General features: G+C 46.9%; 1 protein-coding gene across 2 annotated transcripts; it reads right to left on the reverse strand.

Moving 5' to 3' along the window:
• Positions 1-684: 684 nt before the first annotated feature.
• DDX27 (DEAD-box helicase 27) lies at positions 685-17,985 on the reverse strand (the record flags this gene model as incomplete). Of its 2 annotated transcripts, XM_081033676.1 has the most annotated exons (21): positions 17,799-17,985; positions 15,553-15,699; positions 13,757-13,816; positions 13,328-13,499; positions 12,701-12,744; positions 12,492-12,578; positions 11,696-11,801; positions 11,001-11,174; positions 9,949-10,099; positions 7,734-7,833; positions 7,437-7,578; positions 6,429-6,582; positions 5,493-5,574; positions 5,199-5,376; positions 3,897-4,003; positions 3,606-3,696; positions 2,644-2,738; positions 2,421-2,544; positions 1,832-1,919; positions 1,161-1,235; positions 685-854 (listed from the first exon to the last, which is right to left on the reverse strand). In XM_081033676.1, exons 1-21 carry the CDS (start codon positions 17,889-17,891, stop codon positions 839-841), a joined length of 2,286 nt encoding a protein of 761 aa, XP_080889802.1. In that variant the 5' UTR covers positions 17,892-17,985. The 2 variants fall into 2 exon arrangements, with proteins under 2 accessions (XP_080889802.1, XP_080889803.1); XM_081033677.1 differs by lacking the exon at positions 685-854 and having other exon boundaries at positions 1,157-1,235; positions 17,799-17,955.
• Positions 17,986-19,114: the final 1,129 nt, after the last annotated feature.

The raw sequence follows: 19,114 nt of genomic DNA on the forward strand, positions 1-19,114 counted from the left end.
ATATGCTACTAGATAACAGGTTTTTAGCTGCGAGGGGACTTCTTTGTACTCCTTGAAATTTATATGACATAAACTAGTCTTCTCAAGGAGAGCCCCCTAGCTTTCATCTAATTCTCAAAGACCTGTGATTCAGAAAAGGATGAGAACCACCATTCTATAGGTTACAATGGTGGCGCTAATGTATCTGGGGATGCCTGTCCTCTACAAGCTTCCATCTCTCTAGCAGCACTTCCACACCATAGTTAAAGAGCTGGGGTATACGTTCACGCTGACCCTGGTTTCAAAAATATGAATTCCCAACTGAGCAGTGGAAAGTCACTCCATCTCCGTAGGCCTCTGCTGCTTTATCTGCAGAATGGGGAGAAGTACCTGCCTCAGTGCAGTGAATTGAGTGAGACAGTGCTCAGTACACAAAAGCTGGTGCTCAATAAAGGATAGCTTTTCGCTCTAGGGTATCAATAGAAGATACTAGAAGAACTTCTAGTAAGAGTTTCTCCACAGCCGGCTTCTCTACAAGCACAAGATGCATTCCAAGTAATGTGGCAGTGCCACGCTAGTAGACTGGGGGGTAGACTGTGCTGTTGAGGGGAGAGACAGGAATAAAATACACGATTAGACTGGTTTCTGCCCCCTCCCCCCAAAATACTTCTTCCATTCAGTATATTCTTTATGTGAAAGCTAATTAGCGTGAGAGAGGCTGACTTTTTTAATGTACAAATGACACGGACTAAAAGTTTTAAAGAATTTTTTTACAAATGGAGAAAAGACCAAGTCAGGATGACTTCCCACAAGGAGGCGATCTAAGGGCCACCCCACAAACTTCTTGAGGCCACCATGGCTACTTCCTCTTGTACCTATTAAGAAAATGAGGGGGGTCAAATATATGGTGATGGAAGAACAGACTTTGGGTAATGAGCACACAATACAATATACAGAAAATATTATAGAATAAATTACATAATGTTATTCTCCAATGTTACCCCAATAAATTTAATTTAAAAAAAAAACACAGTAAATTTAAAAAAAAACAAAAAACAAACACAGTAAAAGACCGACCTCCATGACCATAAAGAGGAAGGAAGAGCGCCTTTCCCATGAAAGGTTTCTTCTCCAATCCCAAACAGTCATAACCTCTGGCCCTCCCAAATTGCCAATATTACCTGGATTTAGATTTAAAGTTTCCTCCTCGTCTCTGGTGGGGCAAGCCTAACTGTTTCCTTTCTTCAAAGGAGGGGCTGTGTGTGAGAGAAGATGAGATGCTGAAACAAAGCTGTTGGAAAAACGGGTGACGTCTCACCCCCAGCCCACCCAGCTCCCACACAAAGCAGCAGCATGAACGAATGCATCCTTTTCAGGTCCTGAGCTACCAGGCCTGTGTTTCCACCTGACAATATGGGTTTGTGGAAATCAGGGCTCAGCTGGAAAACAAGATGAAGAGGCCCTCCCTCCTCATGAATATAATGAAACTACTTGGGAAGCATCGTTTGTCCCTACCCCCACCCAGGCCTAGGGGAGTGTGGGGCGTAGGGCTGGAAAACACATTCCTAACAGCAAACCAGGATCCTTTGTTTGGGGTTCTAGCACTGCTGAGGGAAAGCTCTAGATCTGAACCAAAAATGTACCATTTCACCTCCAAGGCAGGAGGGCCTCAACACCTCTCTCCTGTCCTCACCCTGGGATTCACAGATGGGCTGGTGGGGGGTGGGCAGACAAAAGCCCTTGAAATGACGTATTATAAAGCTATAGGTATATGAGAATTGGGAGCGGGGAAGGAGGGAGGATTCATAGCTTCCATCAAAACACCAAGAGCACCATGATGACAAAACCCTACCCAGCTCGATACTGTTTCAGGGCCTTCTTGCTCGTGTTGGTGAGTTCTTCATCAAATACAGATTTTTTCACCTGTTTTTGCTTTTTGGCTGTGTACAGAAAACAGTGGGTTAGATAAGTCCTCTTCGGCCCTAGCTCCCAAATCCCCTTAAAGCTCAAGGTAATGGTTCCAAGTTCAGTGGAAGCCGTGGCCGGATGATTTATTGACATGGAGGTGAGACATCCAATCCTGGCAGAAAAGGGATAAGGAATCAGAAATACCAGGTTTGAAGAACCAACTCCAAAGAATGCAAAGTCCAAAGTGAAATGGACCACTTACACGTGAAATGGGCCAAAGACTATCTTCATTCTACCCTGACCTGCTCCTCCAGAGTCAGAAAGGCCTGGCTTCAAATCCTCGCTATTCCCACTAACCACAGGCTCACTTCACCGCGTGGAGCCAATAAAGGTATAGCTGTACACACTAGTACATTCTCGTCACTCAAAACATGTGGGCTCTTATCAACATCCCTCCATTTTCTCCCTGACCACAAAGACAGGTTTCAGGGAGAACCTTCCTACCAGCTCCTGTGGGTCCCCTGTACGCCTACCAGGGCCTCTCGCTGGCTCCTCCTCAGGCATGGCTCGGGCCCGCTTGGCTCTGCGATTCCTCTTGGCCAGCCGCTCAGCAAACATCTGTGCCTTGAGGATTTCGAACTGGGACCTTTCCTCTGCCTAGGGAGAGGATGGCGTATGAGTATGGAACAGACCAGGCAGGCAGCCTTGACCCATTTCACTGGACAGGGACCCAGCTTCAAAGGAGAGGGCACTTACTGTTATCTCCCCCTTTTTCTTGGCATCCTTCATAAACTTTTTCCTTTTTTTCTTTCCTCTTAAGGCCAAGTCAAACTCCTGCAGAACCTTAGCAACTGGGATGAAAAAAGAGCATGAGATTACGGGTACCATTTTCTATCTTTTTCTGAACACACAATAAGAAGTACACATTTTAAACTGGCACGTAAGGGCTTACAATGAGAAGCAGCAATCATTTCCTTTCCTGGTGATTATCTCCATCTCATTAAATAAACTGCTTGTTCCACTATGTCTTGATTAACCCACTTCAGACATTCATTATCTATCTACCTCCTATCGTGAATATCCCTGTACTACTTCCCACAATATAGTTATAAAAAAACCCACAAAAACCGCTTCCTGACCTACCTTTTTTTAAACTGTGGCAAAATATAACAAAAACTTGCCATTTTACCCATTATTAAGTGTACAATTCAGCAGCATTAATTACATTCACAATATTGTACACTCACTACCGTTATCTGTTTCTAAAACTTTTTCATCATCCCAAACTGAAGCTCTGTAACCATTAGGTAATAACTGCCTCCACGAGCCCCTGGTAATCTCTATTCTACCTTCTATGTCCATGAATTTGCCTGTCTAGGTACCTCATGTAAGCAGAATCATAATTATTCATCCTTTTGTGTCTAGATGATTTCACGTAGCATGTTTTCACGGTTCATCCTTGCAGCATGCACCAGAACTTCATTATGGCTACAGAATATTCCATCGTGTGTACACACATCTCAGGTCTCCGTTCATCTATTGAGGGACATGAGCTGCTTCCACCCTTTGGCTATTGTGAATAACGCGTCAGTGAACACTAGCGTACAAGTATCCATCTGAGTCCCCGTTTTCAGTTCCTCTGGGTATAGACTTAGGAGTGGGATTGCTGGGTCCTATGAATTCTATGTTTAGCTTTATGAAGACTCTCCCTGACATACCTTTTTCCTTCTTCTTCTCTTCTTTGGTCTGGAACCAGCTCCTCTCAGGTTCCTCCTTCCCCTTCTCCAGAATCCGCTTTGCTGTGTTGATCTGTGGAGACAGCCAAAGGGTGTCTGCTGTGAAACCTGTATCTGATAATACAACGTAGCAGCTGCAGGAAGCCCTGGCCTGCAAATGCCTGGGGTTCTGATGCTGTTTGGCAGCCGCAGCGTTTTGGAGGGGCTGGACCAGCAGGGCTCCGTGTGCTCACCGGGCAGCGCTGTGAACCAGGGCGCTCCTCACCGTCTCACCTGGGCTTCCGACTGCTGCATCTCTTTTTCCTCAGCCTCGAGCTGCAGAACTGCATACACATCTTTCTCCATTTTCTCAATCCTGTCCCGGAATTTGAGGATGACGTCTCAAGGGAAGAGAACAAAAAAGATGTTAAAATAAGGGTGAATACTGTGCTGTTGATGAAAATAACGTAGGTGTATTCAGTGACATAGAAAATGGAGGGTTTTTCCCTGTGTGACTTCTCAGCTTAGCAGCCTCCCCCCACCCTGCCCCCAAAGGTTTCCTGTTGCTCTTAGAATCGATTCCAAACCCCTAAGCACGGCCCCTGCTCACCTCTCTGACCTTTCATCTGCCTCTTGCTCCCCGTACCCTGGGCCCTCTGGCCTTCCTTCCCTTTTACTCGCACACCAAGTTTGTTCCTGCCTCAAAGGCTTTGCTCTCCGTTCCTCTGCTTTGCACACTGTCCCCACCTCATTCTTGTCACCCAGGACTCAGCTCAAATGCCATCTGTGCAGAGGCCTTTCCTGCACCGCTTTTCCAAAGCACGCGCCTCTCCTCCTGCAGTTCTCAATCACATCTTCTATTAGCTTATGTATTACGTCTGTCTCCCACCAGAGTATCAGCTATTTTGTGTCCTGCTATATCCCCAACAACCGGCATAGAATAAATAGCACCAGGCACCCAGTCGTTTTCAACAATTGCTTGCTGACTGAATGCATTTAATGAAAACGAAAAGAAAAAGGCACGTATGAGTGGAAAAAAGGTCAGAAAGGATATGTACCTAAATACCAACAGTGGTGAGTTCCTTGACATATTTTGGCTCTTATTTTATTTACTAATTTCTAACACTGAATATGTGTTATTTTTTAATTTTAAAAAATAATTAAACAAAAACAACGTGCTTTATAGGACTCCTTCAGATGAGAAGAATAAAAAGAATGAAAGATATCAAAAAAGAATGAGTGCTGATCTCCTCCCCAACCTGTGCCCCTCAAGAATCGGGGGGCTGGGTGGGAGGAAGGGTAATTATTGGGGATTTTGCCCCAAGAAGAGGCTTTCTCTTCCTAAAGGTTGTAAAATACCTATGAATGAGATACCTGGGGCGCAAATCTATCATTATTCTCTTTTATACACTGAGAGACTAAAACCCAGAGGTGAGGTGAGACTTACCCAAGGTCCTCAGCAAATCTGGCTCCTAACTGCAAGGCACCTGCTCTCGCCTGTTACCCTCTGCCCCTGCCCCGTCCCACGGGGTCTGATCGAGGACCCTGGCCCACCTACCCAAACTGCCCTGACCTAGTGCAGTGGTGCCTGCTCACCTTGAGGAAGTATCCGGGCCTTCACAGGGGCCTTGGCGGCCTTCACGATCTCCTTCAGCATCTTTCGCTCCTCTTCTCCCACCAGAGAGACCGATCGCCCAGCCCTGCCAGCACGTGCCGTTCGCCCCACCCGGTGGACGTAATGTTTGATGGTGTTGGGCATCGTGAAGTTAATTACCTGGAAGGTCAAAGTTGAGCATGAGTTATACCTGGGAGTTGGGGGAAGAGCAGAGATACTTACAAGGAGGCCAAGAGACTCCCACCAAAAACACAAGGAAGATGGAGACTGCTCACCGTTTTGACCCCCTCAATGTCAAGTCCACGGGCTGCCACATCTGTGGCCACGAGAATGTCAATCTGTTCATCCTTAAAGCGCCTGGAAATAGCCATCAAGAGATCTTCATTGAGATTCCCGACCCCAATAATGCTCTGAGCCAGCAGAAAGAACACAAATCCATTTGAAGTCCAGCAGCAGCAGAGTGTACTGTCATAGTGGGGACAGACCCTACATGTCGGCCCACTGACATTTACACTCCCCCTTAAACAATGACACAGCGGAGCAAACGTTGTTTTGTGTGTATCACCTTAAGGAGTAATTCCGATACGCGTGCAACTGTGGGAACCACAGAGCTAGACTGCAGGAAGCAGCATATGCAAATAAATGCCTCAGCATTCAAAACAGCCTTTCTTTAAAAAACAACTTTCAGCTGCCTGTGAGGGAAGAGGGACAGGTGGAGAATTCTGAAGGGTTTCTCCCTGCCTGCCAGGCTGACACCGTTCTGTGGGAATGAAACAAGGAACCACACAGAAAAGCACACTGCACGGGGCCTGGCAAAGAAAATGGCCAGAACTGGCGTCTAGCTTGGATTGTGAATCTCGTTCCATCAGACTCAGGTTTGTCTACTGTGCTGGAAAAGCTGCAGAGAACAGAATGTGTGCTCAGCCTTCCCCAGTCAGCATTTCCTGCTGTGGCCCCACTCAGCAGCTCCCACGCTCAAGTCCTGCAGCGTGAGTATGATCTTCTACGTGACTATGACGTCAGAGTTCTGAATGTATCTAAGACGTGACCTTCCAGTGGTTAGACCACAATGTCTAAAGTGGGGAACTGTGCTACCTGCGATCCCCGCTGTTACTCTAACACAACCCCTGGGTGGTATTTCCCTTTCAAATGAGGAGAGCCCTCGCTGACCTGCCCGAGGAGGGGGGTGGGAGCCCAGTGTCCCCCTTTACCGAAGGGCCTCCAGCCGCTGCGTCTGTGACAGGTTGCCGTGCAGCTCGCCCACCTGCAGCCCCATGAGCCCCAGGAGAATGTGCATGCGATGGGCCTGCTTCTTGGTCTGGGTGAAGAGCATCACGTGGTCAGTGAAGGTTCTCATCAGTAGAGCTGGCAGGGAGAGAAGAGTGAGCAGCAGCCACCTCCAGAACAGACTCCCTCCTTGCCTGCGAAGTGCTGCTGTGCCCAGCATCAGGCACACAAGCAAGGTCCCTGCCCTTGGGCAGAGAAAGGCCAATTGATCCCTGAGGGTGACAAACGCCTCAAGAGAGTGAAGGGAGGATGAGATCACTTCAGGGCTGGCCTCTCTCACAGGCTGAACGCAAGGCAGGCTCATCCATAAGGACATTTGAGGGAAGACTCCAGGCAGAGAAAAGAGCAAACATAAATGCAGGCCAAGCTTGGTGGATTGAGAAAGCGGAAGCAGGTGAGGTGGCTGGCGTGCCGTGAGCAAAGGCAACAGGCAGACAGGAGCCAGTCCCAGAGGGGCTTACAGGACTTGCTCGCTAGGGCGCGTGAATTTTAGTCAAAGCAATGGAAGAAACCAGAGGGCTTGAAATGAGGAAGTAACAGGGACAAATGCTCATTTGTAAACAAGCATTTTAAATGATCTGCAGCGTGGAGAATGAATTACCATGGGACGGGTGGAAGCAGGATGGCCACGTAAGAGGTTGCTGCGGTAATTCAGGCAACAGATGGTAGTGGCCTGGATAAGGGCCAGAGGGGCAGGTGGGGGGAAGTGGTTGGGAGTTCAGCTGGGCATAGAGGACTGGATGGTGGGAGGGAGGTGAGATGATAAAAGAAAGGGCGGAAGGATTCATAGCACAAGTGTATGAATGGCAGCACTATGCACTGGGTTAGGGGAGACTGGGTGGAAAGGTGCCAGGGTGGCACCCAGGAGGCCAAGGGAGTCAAGCACCCCACGCTGCCCAGTCCCTCTGCCCAGTCCCACCCTGGGCGTTCACCTGCCACGATGGCTTCCCGGTCCCCTTCCCGATTTGGCCGAATTCGGATGAACTCCTGACGCAGGAAAGGGGCCACATCCGTGTTGCTATTCACAAATATCCGGACGGGGTTCTTCAAGGAGACAGAAGCCAGATCTTTGACCTGCCAGGCACAAAGACGGGGTGCTCACTCACCTGGCACAACGCAGAGCGGGAGACAAGCCCATGCTCACCCCAGGCCATGCCCTCCAGCCCAGCCTGGGGTCCATGGTGCTGCCTACTCCATTCACCCCGCCAAGGAGAATCCCTACAGCCCACCTCATCTGTCATCGTGGCTGAGAAGAGCATCGTCTGGCGCTGGTGGGAACACATGCGGATGATCTCCTGCATCTGCTCCTCAAAGTACTCGTCCAGCATCCTGGGGAGCAGGGAAGGCAAGGAATCACGAGATGGGCTGAGCTCGCTCGCTTCTGTCGCAGCAACGAGCAGAAAACAGGAGACAGGCAATATTTTCATGTTGTCATTGGTTATGTTTCAGGCTCATTTACGTACTTACTTTATTAGCATTAATATTTGTCATTTTACCCTTTCTACAAGATTCACTAAGAATTATCATTTGGCCACATGTGCTTATTTTTAACTGAACTACGTATTTGCAAATTACTTGCATCATGACATCTTATCCCTTCTGACACATATTCCCTAAAAACAATGACCTTCTCCTATGTAACCACAATGTCATTTATCACACCCAAGAATGTTAAGTGTTTAAGTAATATCTAAAATACAGTCCATACTCAAATTTTCCTGACTGTCCCCAAAATAACCGTTTTATAGCTATCTTTTTATTTTTCTAGTCCAGGAACCAAAATTCCTGGGTTGCATTTGGTTGTTATGTCTCTTTGGTCTCCCTTCATCTGGAAAAGTCCCCTCACCCTTTTTCACACTCTGTATTTGTCTAATTATTTCCCAGTGACTACATTCAGTAAGTCACCACTGCTGGGAGAATGTGCAGGCGTGCACTTCACTTTCACTCCGCCAGGAGACACACATCAGTTTGTTCCAGTGCCACTGATGTGAGTCTGATGAGCTGGTTAATGGGGGATCTGCCAGCTCTCTCCACTGGCAAAGGGGCCTTTACTCTTTGTAGGTAATAATCATCTCTGAGATTACTTTGACTCCCGTTGTTTTCAACTGACCCAGTGCTTCACAGTATTTCTCCTTCCAGTGGAGTATCAGGTATAGCATTTAATTGTTGTATCTTCTTAATCTGGAACTTCCATAGCTTTTCCTGGTCCTTTGAGATACTGACATGTTTGAAGAATACAATTCCCCTCCCCTTTGAAACCTAAATCACATCATGTTCCCTTGGCTTAGAATGAGCTCCTTTACTTCCTTCAGGACTCAAGAATGGTTCCTTCACTCTGGGAGAGTCAGGCGATCAGTTATTCAACACTCACTGAGCACCTGCTAGATTCTAGACGGCCCTGGACACTGGAATGTGGCAGCAAGCAACGCAAAGCGGCCCTTCACAAATATGACCTTCTAGGGCAGAGGAGAGGCACAACCACCACACCAGCATTCAGGTACCAAACGATGTAGGAGGTCAGAGAGGTGTAGCACCTCGGAGGACATAAGGCAGGATGGGAAGGATGAGGTGGAAGGGGTGGGGCGAGGGCAGGGACTGTTATAGAGAATGGCCAGCAAAGGCCCCTCAGACAAGTGACAACTGGAGCAGAAACCTGAGGAGGTAAAGAATGTCATTCCCCAGCCGAGAGAATGACAAATGCAGAAGCCCGAAAGTGGACGAGGGTGATAGGATTTAGCAATGGATCTCTTATGGGATGTGAAAATGAGGAGTTAAGAACGACGCTAAGAATTCTGGCCTGAACAACTGGAAGGAAGGAGTTGCCGTTCACGGGAATGGGAAGAGAGGGGGAGCAGCAGACGGGATCAGAAGCTTGGTTAAGGACCTGTTCAGTCCGGAGATGCTTCAATTTGAGAGTAAACCTGAACAGGCTTTGGTATTTTGGGGGCCCCCTTCTCCTGCCCCACCTCCCTCATGAGTCCAGGCCAGGTCATCAAGACTTCATTTTGTTCAGTCATCAAGAAGTGAGCAGCAGGACACATGTGAGAGAAAGGAAGGGCGAAGGGGGAGGGATGGAGACACCCCCTCATCACAGTAACAGAGGCTGTTTGTGGGATCCTCACTACACCGGCACTTGACCCAACTTACTCCTTGAGACCTCAACCCCCTGAGGGTGGTATTATTCTTATCCTCCACTTACAAACAAGAGAAGGCTTTGCTTTGAGAATCTACCTGATGTCTCCAAGCCTGTCAGGAAGAGGCAGAGCCACGATCTGACCTACCTTCCCGTTTAACCATTACATTACAGGAAGAGAAAGAGAGCAGGATAATCTGGGCTAAGGACAGACAAAGGCCCAAACATGAGCAGCTGAACTAGAGCCACGGAGCATGATACAGGGGGGAAGGTTCCTGTCTGGGTCTGGGGCCCCACTGTTTCAAGTGTACCTATCAGCCTCATCCAGGATGAGCACCTCAATGCTGCTCAGGTGGAAGGAAGGGCAGTTGTGGAGGTGATCAATGAGTCGGCCCGGAGTGGCGATGAGGACATCAGGCGCGGCCCGAAGAGCTGCTTCCTGAGACTTCACATCCAGGCCACCTGCAAAGATAAAGTCCCCACCAGGCAGCCGGTCAGTCATTCACCGGTCCCTACTGAGCCCTGCCACCTGTCAGGTCTCGTGCCAGATGCAGAGGAAACAGCGGAGAGTAAAACTGACAAAGGCCCTGCTTGCACGCACTTTACAACATATCTGGAGAAACGTTATTTAATTACGATTGTGCTAAACGCAAAAATCAAAAAAGAGCAGCGGCCGGGTGGCTCAGTTGGTTAGAGTGCGAGCTCTCAACAACAAGGTTGCCAGTTCGATTCCCGCATGGGACGGTGGGCTGCGCCCCCTGCAACTAGATTGAAAACGGCGACTAGACTTGGAGCTAAGCTGCGCCCTCCACAACTAGACTGAAGGACAACAACTTGACTGGGAGCTAATGTTGCCCAATATTCCCCAATTTAAAAACATTTTTTAAAAAAGAGATGATGGCACAAAGGCACTTCAGAATAGAACGAGTCGAGCATCTAAGGATTGAGAGAAGCAGCGTCAAACCGATTTCCACATCACTTTTGACTTCCCATTGCATAAGGAGGGTAAAATGAACATTAGGTAACACTATCATATAACATCATCAGAAAAATTCTGCCCCAAATAATAAGAGATCCATGATTCATGCGAAGCAGAAATTATATCCTAAATTGGTTTAGTATGAAGAAAAAATTTTTTTCATAATTTTGAAATTTCATTCTGCAAGACTGGTTAAGTCTTAATCGAACCTTTTCCCCTCTCCCTGACTATCTACTATGAAAACACACCATCCAGCTTTTTTTGAGTGGATGCAATCCCATAAAGGCTCTCGTGGCACCCGTCATCCTCAGACAGTGGGACACATCCATCCTCCACCGCGGCATGAGTCTCCCAGGGGCTGGCAGCCCTCGGCCAGACACTCACCCACAGCCAGGCAGGTCGTGATGTTGCAGAACTGGGCCAGCTGCTTGGTGACGGAGTGTACCTGGATGCCCAGTTCTCGGGTGGGAACCAGCACCAGCACGCGGGTTACGGGAGCCTGGCGGGGTTTGTAGATTAGACGCTCCAAGACGGGCAGTGCAAAAGCCGCAGTTTTACCTGGAGGCAAGGGCAGGAAGAAAGCAAGGAGAAGACCTTCAGCCCCTTCAAGGCACAGGGTTTTCCCTGAGCACAGAAACATGTACAATAGTCACGGGCCACAGGACGCAGGGCGTCTGGTGAAGGTCACCTTCACTGAATCCGATCAGGGTGACTCTATGACCACAACTGCCTGTCTCTGCCATGATAGGCCCCCATCACAGGAGTAGAAGATTTTTTAAAAGTGATGTTTGTTGCAACATTGCACATTAGTGCAGTTAATTACGTAGTAGAAATAGTCATGTAATAAATTACCATGCAACCGTTATGTTTAAAAAGTAAAGAGTATTTAAAGAAATTAAAAAAACATATTGTAAGGTTTTTAAAAAGGTTGTTACTAAACAGAGTAGTTGGTGTTACTGCATTAAAAATTATACTTGTATATGTAGCAAAGTCGCCTTCTGGTGAGTCAACCTAGCGCTGGTTCTAGGTAGGACATCCTCCTTCTGCCTTCCCCCTCCCCAAGTCCCTGTCCTATTCACCTGTCCCAGTGGCTGCACAGGCACAAATGTCCTTCCCCAACAGTCCCACAGGTATGCACGCCTTCTGGATCGGGGTGGGCTGCCTAAAGTTCATCGCTGTAATGGCCTGAAGACAAAAGAAATGGTTAGACAGAGGGAGACGGGGTGACAGCATGAAACAAACAAGGCAGGTTTCCAAACAAGTAGTAACGATCTTAGTCCCTCCCAGTCATTCAATCCACAAACATTGTTTGTGCCTATCGTGTGTGAGACACTGTTCTAGACACTGAGGATAGAGCAGTAAACAAAAGAAATAAAAACCCTGCCCTCGGGAATCTCACAATCTGGAAAGAAAAAAACAGACCAAAAACAAACACGTCATGTGGGAATAAGTGCTATGGAGAAAATTACAGCGGTCAAGGTGGCTGGGGAGGGCGGGGGGAGGGAATGAGTGCAATTTACAGCAGGGTTGTCGGGGAAGGTCTCATTGAGTAGGGGATACTGAGGAGAACCCTACTGAGGTGAGATTTCTGGAAGAATCATCCAGGCAGGGAGAACAGCACATGCAAAGGCCCTGAGGAAAAAGATGCCCGACTGCTTTGAGGGCCAGTGAGGAGGCCAGTGTGGCCAGAGCGGACCGAGAGCTACGAGACATCATGGGAGACGACCAGCAGGGGCAGGGCCTTACAGGCCAAGATGGAACCTTTTGTTTCAGAGGATTGTCTGGCAGCTGTATGGACAACAGCGTTTAGGGAGGCAAAGAGCCCAGTTATGGGGTGGCTGCAAGAATCCCATGGTTGCCAAAAGAAGCCACTACCTTCAGAAGAGGACGGGAAAGGTTCATATCCTGGAATGAGAGGTTTTCATCATACTGAGACGCATCTTCAAAAAATCCTCCTGCTGCCTACGCCGGAAAATCAAAAGACAATGACAGTTCAGCAAAAAGGGCCCCAGAAAAGGAAATGTCCTTGAAATCCTTTCAGGATGCAAAAACAAGCTGCGCATGTCTTCCGCACCCATGCTCACCTGTCCTTTCTTCTTCTTCTTCCTCTCCTTCACTTTGAGTGTATCTAGGGAGAAAAACAGAGCTGATAATCAGGGCTTGTACTGATTGAGCATTTACAACTGCCGGCCACTGCCTTGAGTGCTTAATGTGGATACCTCACTGAATCCACACAACAACGTGAGGGAGCGACTGTCATTAGCAGCGTTTCATGGATGAGGTCACTGTGTGGCAGTGCAGCTAAGTAACCCACCTAAGGTTAGACAGGAAGCAAACCTGCCAGGTTCCAGAAACCAGGCTCTCAACAACTAAGCTGTAATATGATGCTTTCAAGCTCGTTTCTTCAAGAAACATTTATGGAGTAGCTACTACTTGGCTGGACCCATCTGAGGTGGGCTGTGGAGGACCTATCACCCCAAATAAGATTGAGTCACAGAGGTGCTGGAGCTGTGTGAGGCAGGAGATGAGGAAAAGAGTACACTCTGCCTGCAAAGTACAACCCTAACAAAAACCCTCAAAAAAAGAAGCTAAAAGGAGCTCAACATGGAGATCTTAAATTTAACTGTGTAACAGAGCACATCCTACAAAGTCAAGGCGGACACGTTCCAATTTCCTGTTGCAGTTTCTGGCAGCGCCACTGTGTCATCTACCTGCTTTGGTGAGGATTTTCTCATCAGCTGACGAGAAGTCGGTCTCTGATTCTTCACCTTCTGAGCCTTCCTCTTCCTCATCTTTCCCTTCAGGGTCTTCCTGCTCCTCCGGTTCAGACCCCTCCTTTGCTTCCTTCTCCTTCTCTGACTTCCCAGGCTGGGTTTCTTTATGCTGGAAAAAAAAAAAATTATAATACAGCAAGGCGACTACAAACTTCAGGAAATGCAGAACCCACGAAGAGTGATATTATGCTGTTCCGCCTGGGCAGAATGCTATGTGGATCTCAGTAGATGTTAACAACAGACACACAGAGAAGCCTGCCGGCACCAGCCACATTTCAACTCAGGCTTGAAGAGAAACGGCGGGGTCGTGTCAAGAGTAAAGCTGTGGGCTTAACTACGAAGAGAAGTAACTGCTTTCTTTCTCACCTCGGTTTTCCTTTTCTTTCGAACTTTCTCAATCTTCTCATCTAATGTCGTAGCTGCCCTCTGCAGGTAAAAATAAAGAGATGATTACCTCCCAAAATTACATGGAGCAATAGGATAGGAACAAAGTGTAACAAGGGGTGAGATGAAAAGGTTTTTCTTTCCCCCAAGAGATTGTGACCTGGCTGAGTTAAATTATATGTCTAATAACCTCAATAGAAAACATCCTCATAAGGTTAATTTTACTGCAACTCCTGAGCAAAGGCAAAATAAAGAAATTAGCCTTCACACAAAAATAAAGTAAAAATCAAGAGATGAAGAGAATATTCATATGGGAAGGAGACAAAGCAAGGTTTTTCTGAGGGTAAGGTCTCAGATATTTATATAGAAAAAGGTTGTCTATCCTTGGACTGACTAATCAATCCTTAGATTATTCATGGCCAACAAAACATTAAACAAGTGGTCTATTTGTGGAAAAAATACCACCACTTTAAGTTACCTGAAACCAATATGAACACCCATCTTTTGGAAGGTGTTTACAATTTAGAATGATACAATTACCAATAGATGTCACATTGTATCTGAATACTACTTGGAAAAGCTCTTCCCCTTACCAATCAAACTTAATTGAGCCTATTAATTAAAATGTTGCAATCCAAGCAAATTCAGGTAATGCTGGATGAAAGGGTAAGTAACAGCAGGCCCCCTTTATGCATCCTCAAAGCACCCTGAACTGCTATGGCACTCACCATAACTACAGGTAACTGTAATTATTTGCCTAGCTATTTTCTACCCTGCTAGACTGTAAGCTTCCTAAGACCAAGTCTTTCATTACATTGGGTTCATATGAATATATACATTTTTAAGAATCCTCTTAAAGATGACCTTGAAAAGATAACACTTTTATTTCAATCAGAACAAGTACCAGCAGCAGAGTCTGGATTAAACTGCTCTGAACAGGCAGTATCTGTCTTTGAAAGGCATGAAACAGAAAATAACTTTTGTGTATCCTCTGGCTGGTTAACCAGATTCAAAAAAAAGCATGGGATCTTGGCAAACAAGCAGATGAGTGACATTTGTGGCAGCTTTGGCTGTGCTGTGAGGGAACCAGGGATCCTAAACAATGAGGTCACATGAGATTACCTGCAAGTGACAGAGAATGACAGTAGCTGTGGGGCAGAGTCTAGACTACCAAGGGTACCTGCTGTTCTTTGTTTCAAAAGTTTCTTTCTAATATGCAAAACAAGGAACAAACACTTAAAAAACAGACTATTTTTTACATAGCTATGTCCATCTTTTTTTTTTTTTAAGTCAAGCAATTTATATGTGTGGTATTTCTAAACCATTGAACAGGCATTATCAGGTTTCTTCGAAGACTTTCCCCCCCACACATTTTTAATGTCTACAAAATCAAAAAGGGTCTCTTTTATTATAGGCACTGAAGTTACTCTGAGCTCACCATCCCCTTCTCCAGGAAAAGCTGTCATGGGCATTTTAAAGAAGGAAAAAATATTTCTGATACTTTTCAATATCATCTGTAAGGATCAATGAATGTGTTTGTAACTAAAGTCTGCAATAAATCCATTTTGCAACATTTCATTCTTGTTTGGTTCTATGGGTTATTTGTGACCAGTTCTTCCTACCCTATCAAAACTACACCACATATGTCCAAACGAGTCCCACTATCTGCTGAAGGTAGGCAAATGACAAAAGGCAGGTGAGGTCACAGTTAGACCCCGTAACCACTGTCCAACTTTATTAGCTCAAAGCCTGGAAATGCTTATCACTATCAGTCTCACCTTCTTCTTGAGCTGGCTCATGACATCAGCCATGGCCCAGCTGCCATCATACATCCCCTCCTTCTCCGTGAAAATGAAGTCAGGGTTGAAATCGGCACTGCGGGTTTTCTGCAAGGCTTTCTGCTTTCTGCCCAGCACAATGGGCCCCTGAGAAGAGGGACAAGAAGGGTGACTATGGGACTCAGATGAAAGAACACTAGAAAAGAAAGAAGAAAATGAAGGTACCTAATAAGAAGAGGAATCTACTACAAGACAAAAATTGACAGATGACAAGAAGGAACTGACCAATCTACAAATGGGAGATTTTAACACACCCTTCTCAACAATGGATTCGATCAAGCAGACAATGAGGAAATGTGTAGAAAAGTTGAACGGCACAATCAGTAAGCTGCATTCCAATGAACATATAGAGAGCACTGCACCTACCATTAGAGAATAAGCATTCTTTCTGAGCACACATGGAATAGTTGCAAAAACTGATCACATAGTAGGCCTTTAAGTAAATCTTCAGTAAGTTTGAAAAAAATCAGTATTATACTGACTGTTTTCTAACCACAATTCAATTAAGTTGGAAACAAATAACAAAAAGATAACTTTAGGGGCCGGCCCAGTGGCTCAGGCGGTTAGAGCTCCATGCTCCTAACTCCGAAGGCTGCCGGTTCGGTTCCCACATGGGCCAGTGGGCTCTCAACCACAAGGTTGCCAGTTCAATTCCTGGAGTCCCACAAGGGATGGTGGGCTCCGCCCCCTGCAACTAAGATTGAACACGGCACCTTGAGCTGAGCTGCCACTGAGCTCCCGGATGGCTCAGTTGGTTGGAGCGCATCCTCTCAACCACAAGGTTGGGGGTTAGACTCCCACAAGGGATGGTGGGCTGCGCCCCCTGCAATTAGCAACGGCAACTGGACCTGGAGCTGAGCTGTGCCCTCCACAACTAAGACTGAAAGGACAACAACTTGAAGCTGAACGATACCCTCCACAACTAAGATTGAAAGGACAGCAACTTGACTTGGAAAAAAAAAAGTGCTGGAAGTACACACTGTTCCCCAATAAAGTCCTGTTCTCTTTCCCCAATTAAAAAAGAAAGATAACTTTAAAAACCCATACATTTGGAAATTGGAAAAGAAAAAGGACTGGCTGAACTATGGCTTCAGGAGAATAAATTGAAACAAACTAATCCTGAGAACTAAAAAGTGCTATCTTGACCTTTCTTCTTTTTTTTTTTTGCTTACTTGATTTAAACAACTTCATAATAAGGACTCTGACCCTCAACTTCATCAGTAATGATTATTTTTCATTATAAATATCAGTAATGATTATTTATCACTTCTCGGGTACTTTAACGATGGATGATAGTTGTACAGTACGTCATATTTGAAGTTTTGCATTATCATTTGCCATATTTGCATCAGTCCGTATTTTATGCTAGCATTCCACTCAAGAATGGAAAGGATCGTTCTGGCTGCTAAGTGAAAGAGCTGGAGACCAGGTGTGTTAGAACTACAGGTATCCAGGCACAAGATGGCCCTGGCCTGGATCAGGAGAGCAGCAGTGAGGATGGAGACAGCGGGAGAAGCTTAAGAGAGATTCCTAAGCTAGCTTTCGGAATACCGGAGGGCAATAAGGAGGAAGTTGTCAAGGATGGCTCCAAAGATTCTGGCTTGAAATGGAGCCGGTTTGGAGGTGTCGGGGGGCAGACGAGGTCACAGAGGGGAAAACACGTGGCTGGATCTTGAAGGGCGCACACCTTCCTCGTGACATCGATCCCTTTTTAATTGCCATACCGCTTAATGTCGGTCCTCGCCCCCCACCACTCCAACATAAGCTTCAGGAGAGTGATGTGCTTGCCCACCTTGTTCATGGCCATGTCCCAAAAGCTTACCACGAGATGTAGCACGGGTAAGTATTCAATGAACACTGGCGTCATGAACGATGGGTAACCATGCCCCTTGAGCGGGACCCAGGACCCAGGGCCTGGATTAAACATCAGTTCAGTGAATGGGTCGAGTTCACCAAGGCGACACGGAATGGCACGGAATTTCCACGTGCGGAGACGAGGAACAGCTCGTGGCGAGGAAACTGAGTTAGACCTTGGGGTCCCGGTGAGGCCCTTCTAGGGGCACATGCCAGGCTGGCTGGGGGATGCTGACGACTTGGGGGCAGGAGCAGGGGAAGCCCAGGGAAGGGGAGCAGTCCGGGAAACTTGTCTGCCCGCAGGTGCGCCCGCACTCCCCGTCGGCTCCTACCTCCTCCTCCTCGTTTCCGGAGTCAGACTCGGGCTCCAAAGGCCCCTCATCGTCTTCACCTATGGTCCCGATGAAGCCCAGCGCCTCCAGCATGCTGTCGCCGCGGTTACTTCCGGAACCCACGGGGCACGCCGACCAGCCCTTACTTTGCCGCAACCGTCTCGGCGTCACTGCCTACGTCACTTCCGTTTTGAAGCCGCCTGTGCGGAGCCACCGAGCCCGAACTCTCAGAGTGCGCATGCGGCCAGATGGGGCGTGGTTTCGTGTGTCGCAATCAAGGGGCGGGGCTTTGGTGCCGTCAAATCCCATTGTTTTGGTGCTCAGGAGGCGGTGGGAACTCGGAGTGTGCGGGGCTTGAGCGGGAAAGCCTCCAGAGGTGCGTGGATAAGCTCCGTGTGTGGATGTTTATGTACAAAAAATTGTGGAAGACACTACAATACACGGTTAGCTGTGATTATCTTGGGGTGGTAGAATTTTAAGTGGGTTTTATTTTCTTCGATGGTTCCCCCCCCCCAGTAAACATTTATTTTCATAAAAAAGAAAAAAATTAAAAATAAGAATACCTAATACATAGAACATTTACCATGTGCCCCGGACTGATCTAAGTTCTTTTACATGTATGAACTAATTTAATCCTCACAGCAACCCTAGCAGAAGGTACCATTACCATCACCATTTTACAGATGAGGAGATTGAGGCACCAGGGTAGGGGTGGGGCTTCCCAAGGTCACGGAGCCAGTTAATAACGTAGCCAAATTTATAGCCCAGGCAGTGGCTCCAGGGTCCTTAGGAAAGTAGGTTTCAGGCTTACCAGGAACTTTTCCTCTCGTTTCTGCTTGCGGAAATATTACTTGCTCTTAAACGCAGCTCTTGATTACTCCCCCTAGGCAACTTTTCCCTAAACATCACCTCCTATAGCAAGCCCTCCTGCATTACCCAATCACTTCGTAGCCGTTTGTTCCTTCATATCAACACTTTCTACTTGCAGCAGAGTTATAGGTTGTACCACAAAAGTAGGTTCAGTGTCTTTTTATTTTATTTTAATCGTTTTAAAGAGGCATTAATTCAGTGGCATTAATTACGTTCATAGTGTTGCATAGCCATCCCTACTGTATGTTTCCATAACTTTTTCATGGCCTCAAACAGAAACTCTGTACCCATTAAGCCATAAGTCCCCAATCCTTGGTAACCTCTCATCTATTGACATGCTCTATGAATTTGCCGATTCTAGACATTTTATATAAGTTGAAATATGTAATAGTTGTCCTTTTGTGTCTAGCTTATTTCACTTAGTGTAGAGTTTTCAAGGTTTGTCT

Source organism: Rhinolophus hipposideros (assembly GCF_964194185.1).
Source record: "Rhinolophus hipposideros genome assembly, chromosome: 22".
NCBI lineage: Eukaryota > Metazoa > Chordata > Mammalia > Chiroptera > Rhinolophidae > Rhinolophus > Rhinolophus hipposideros.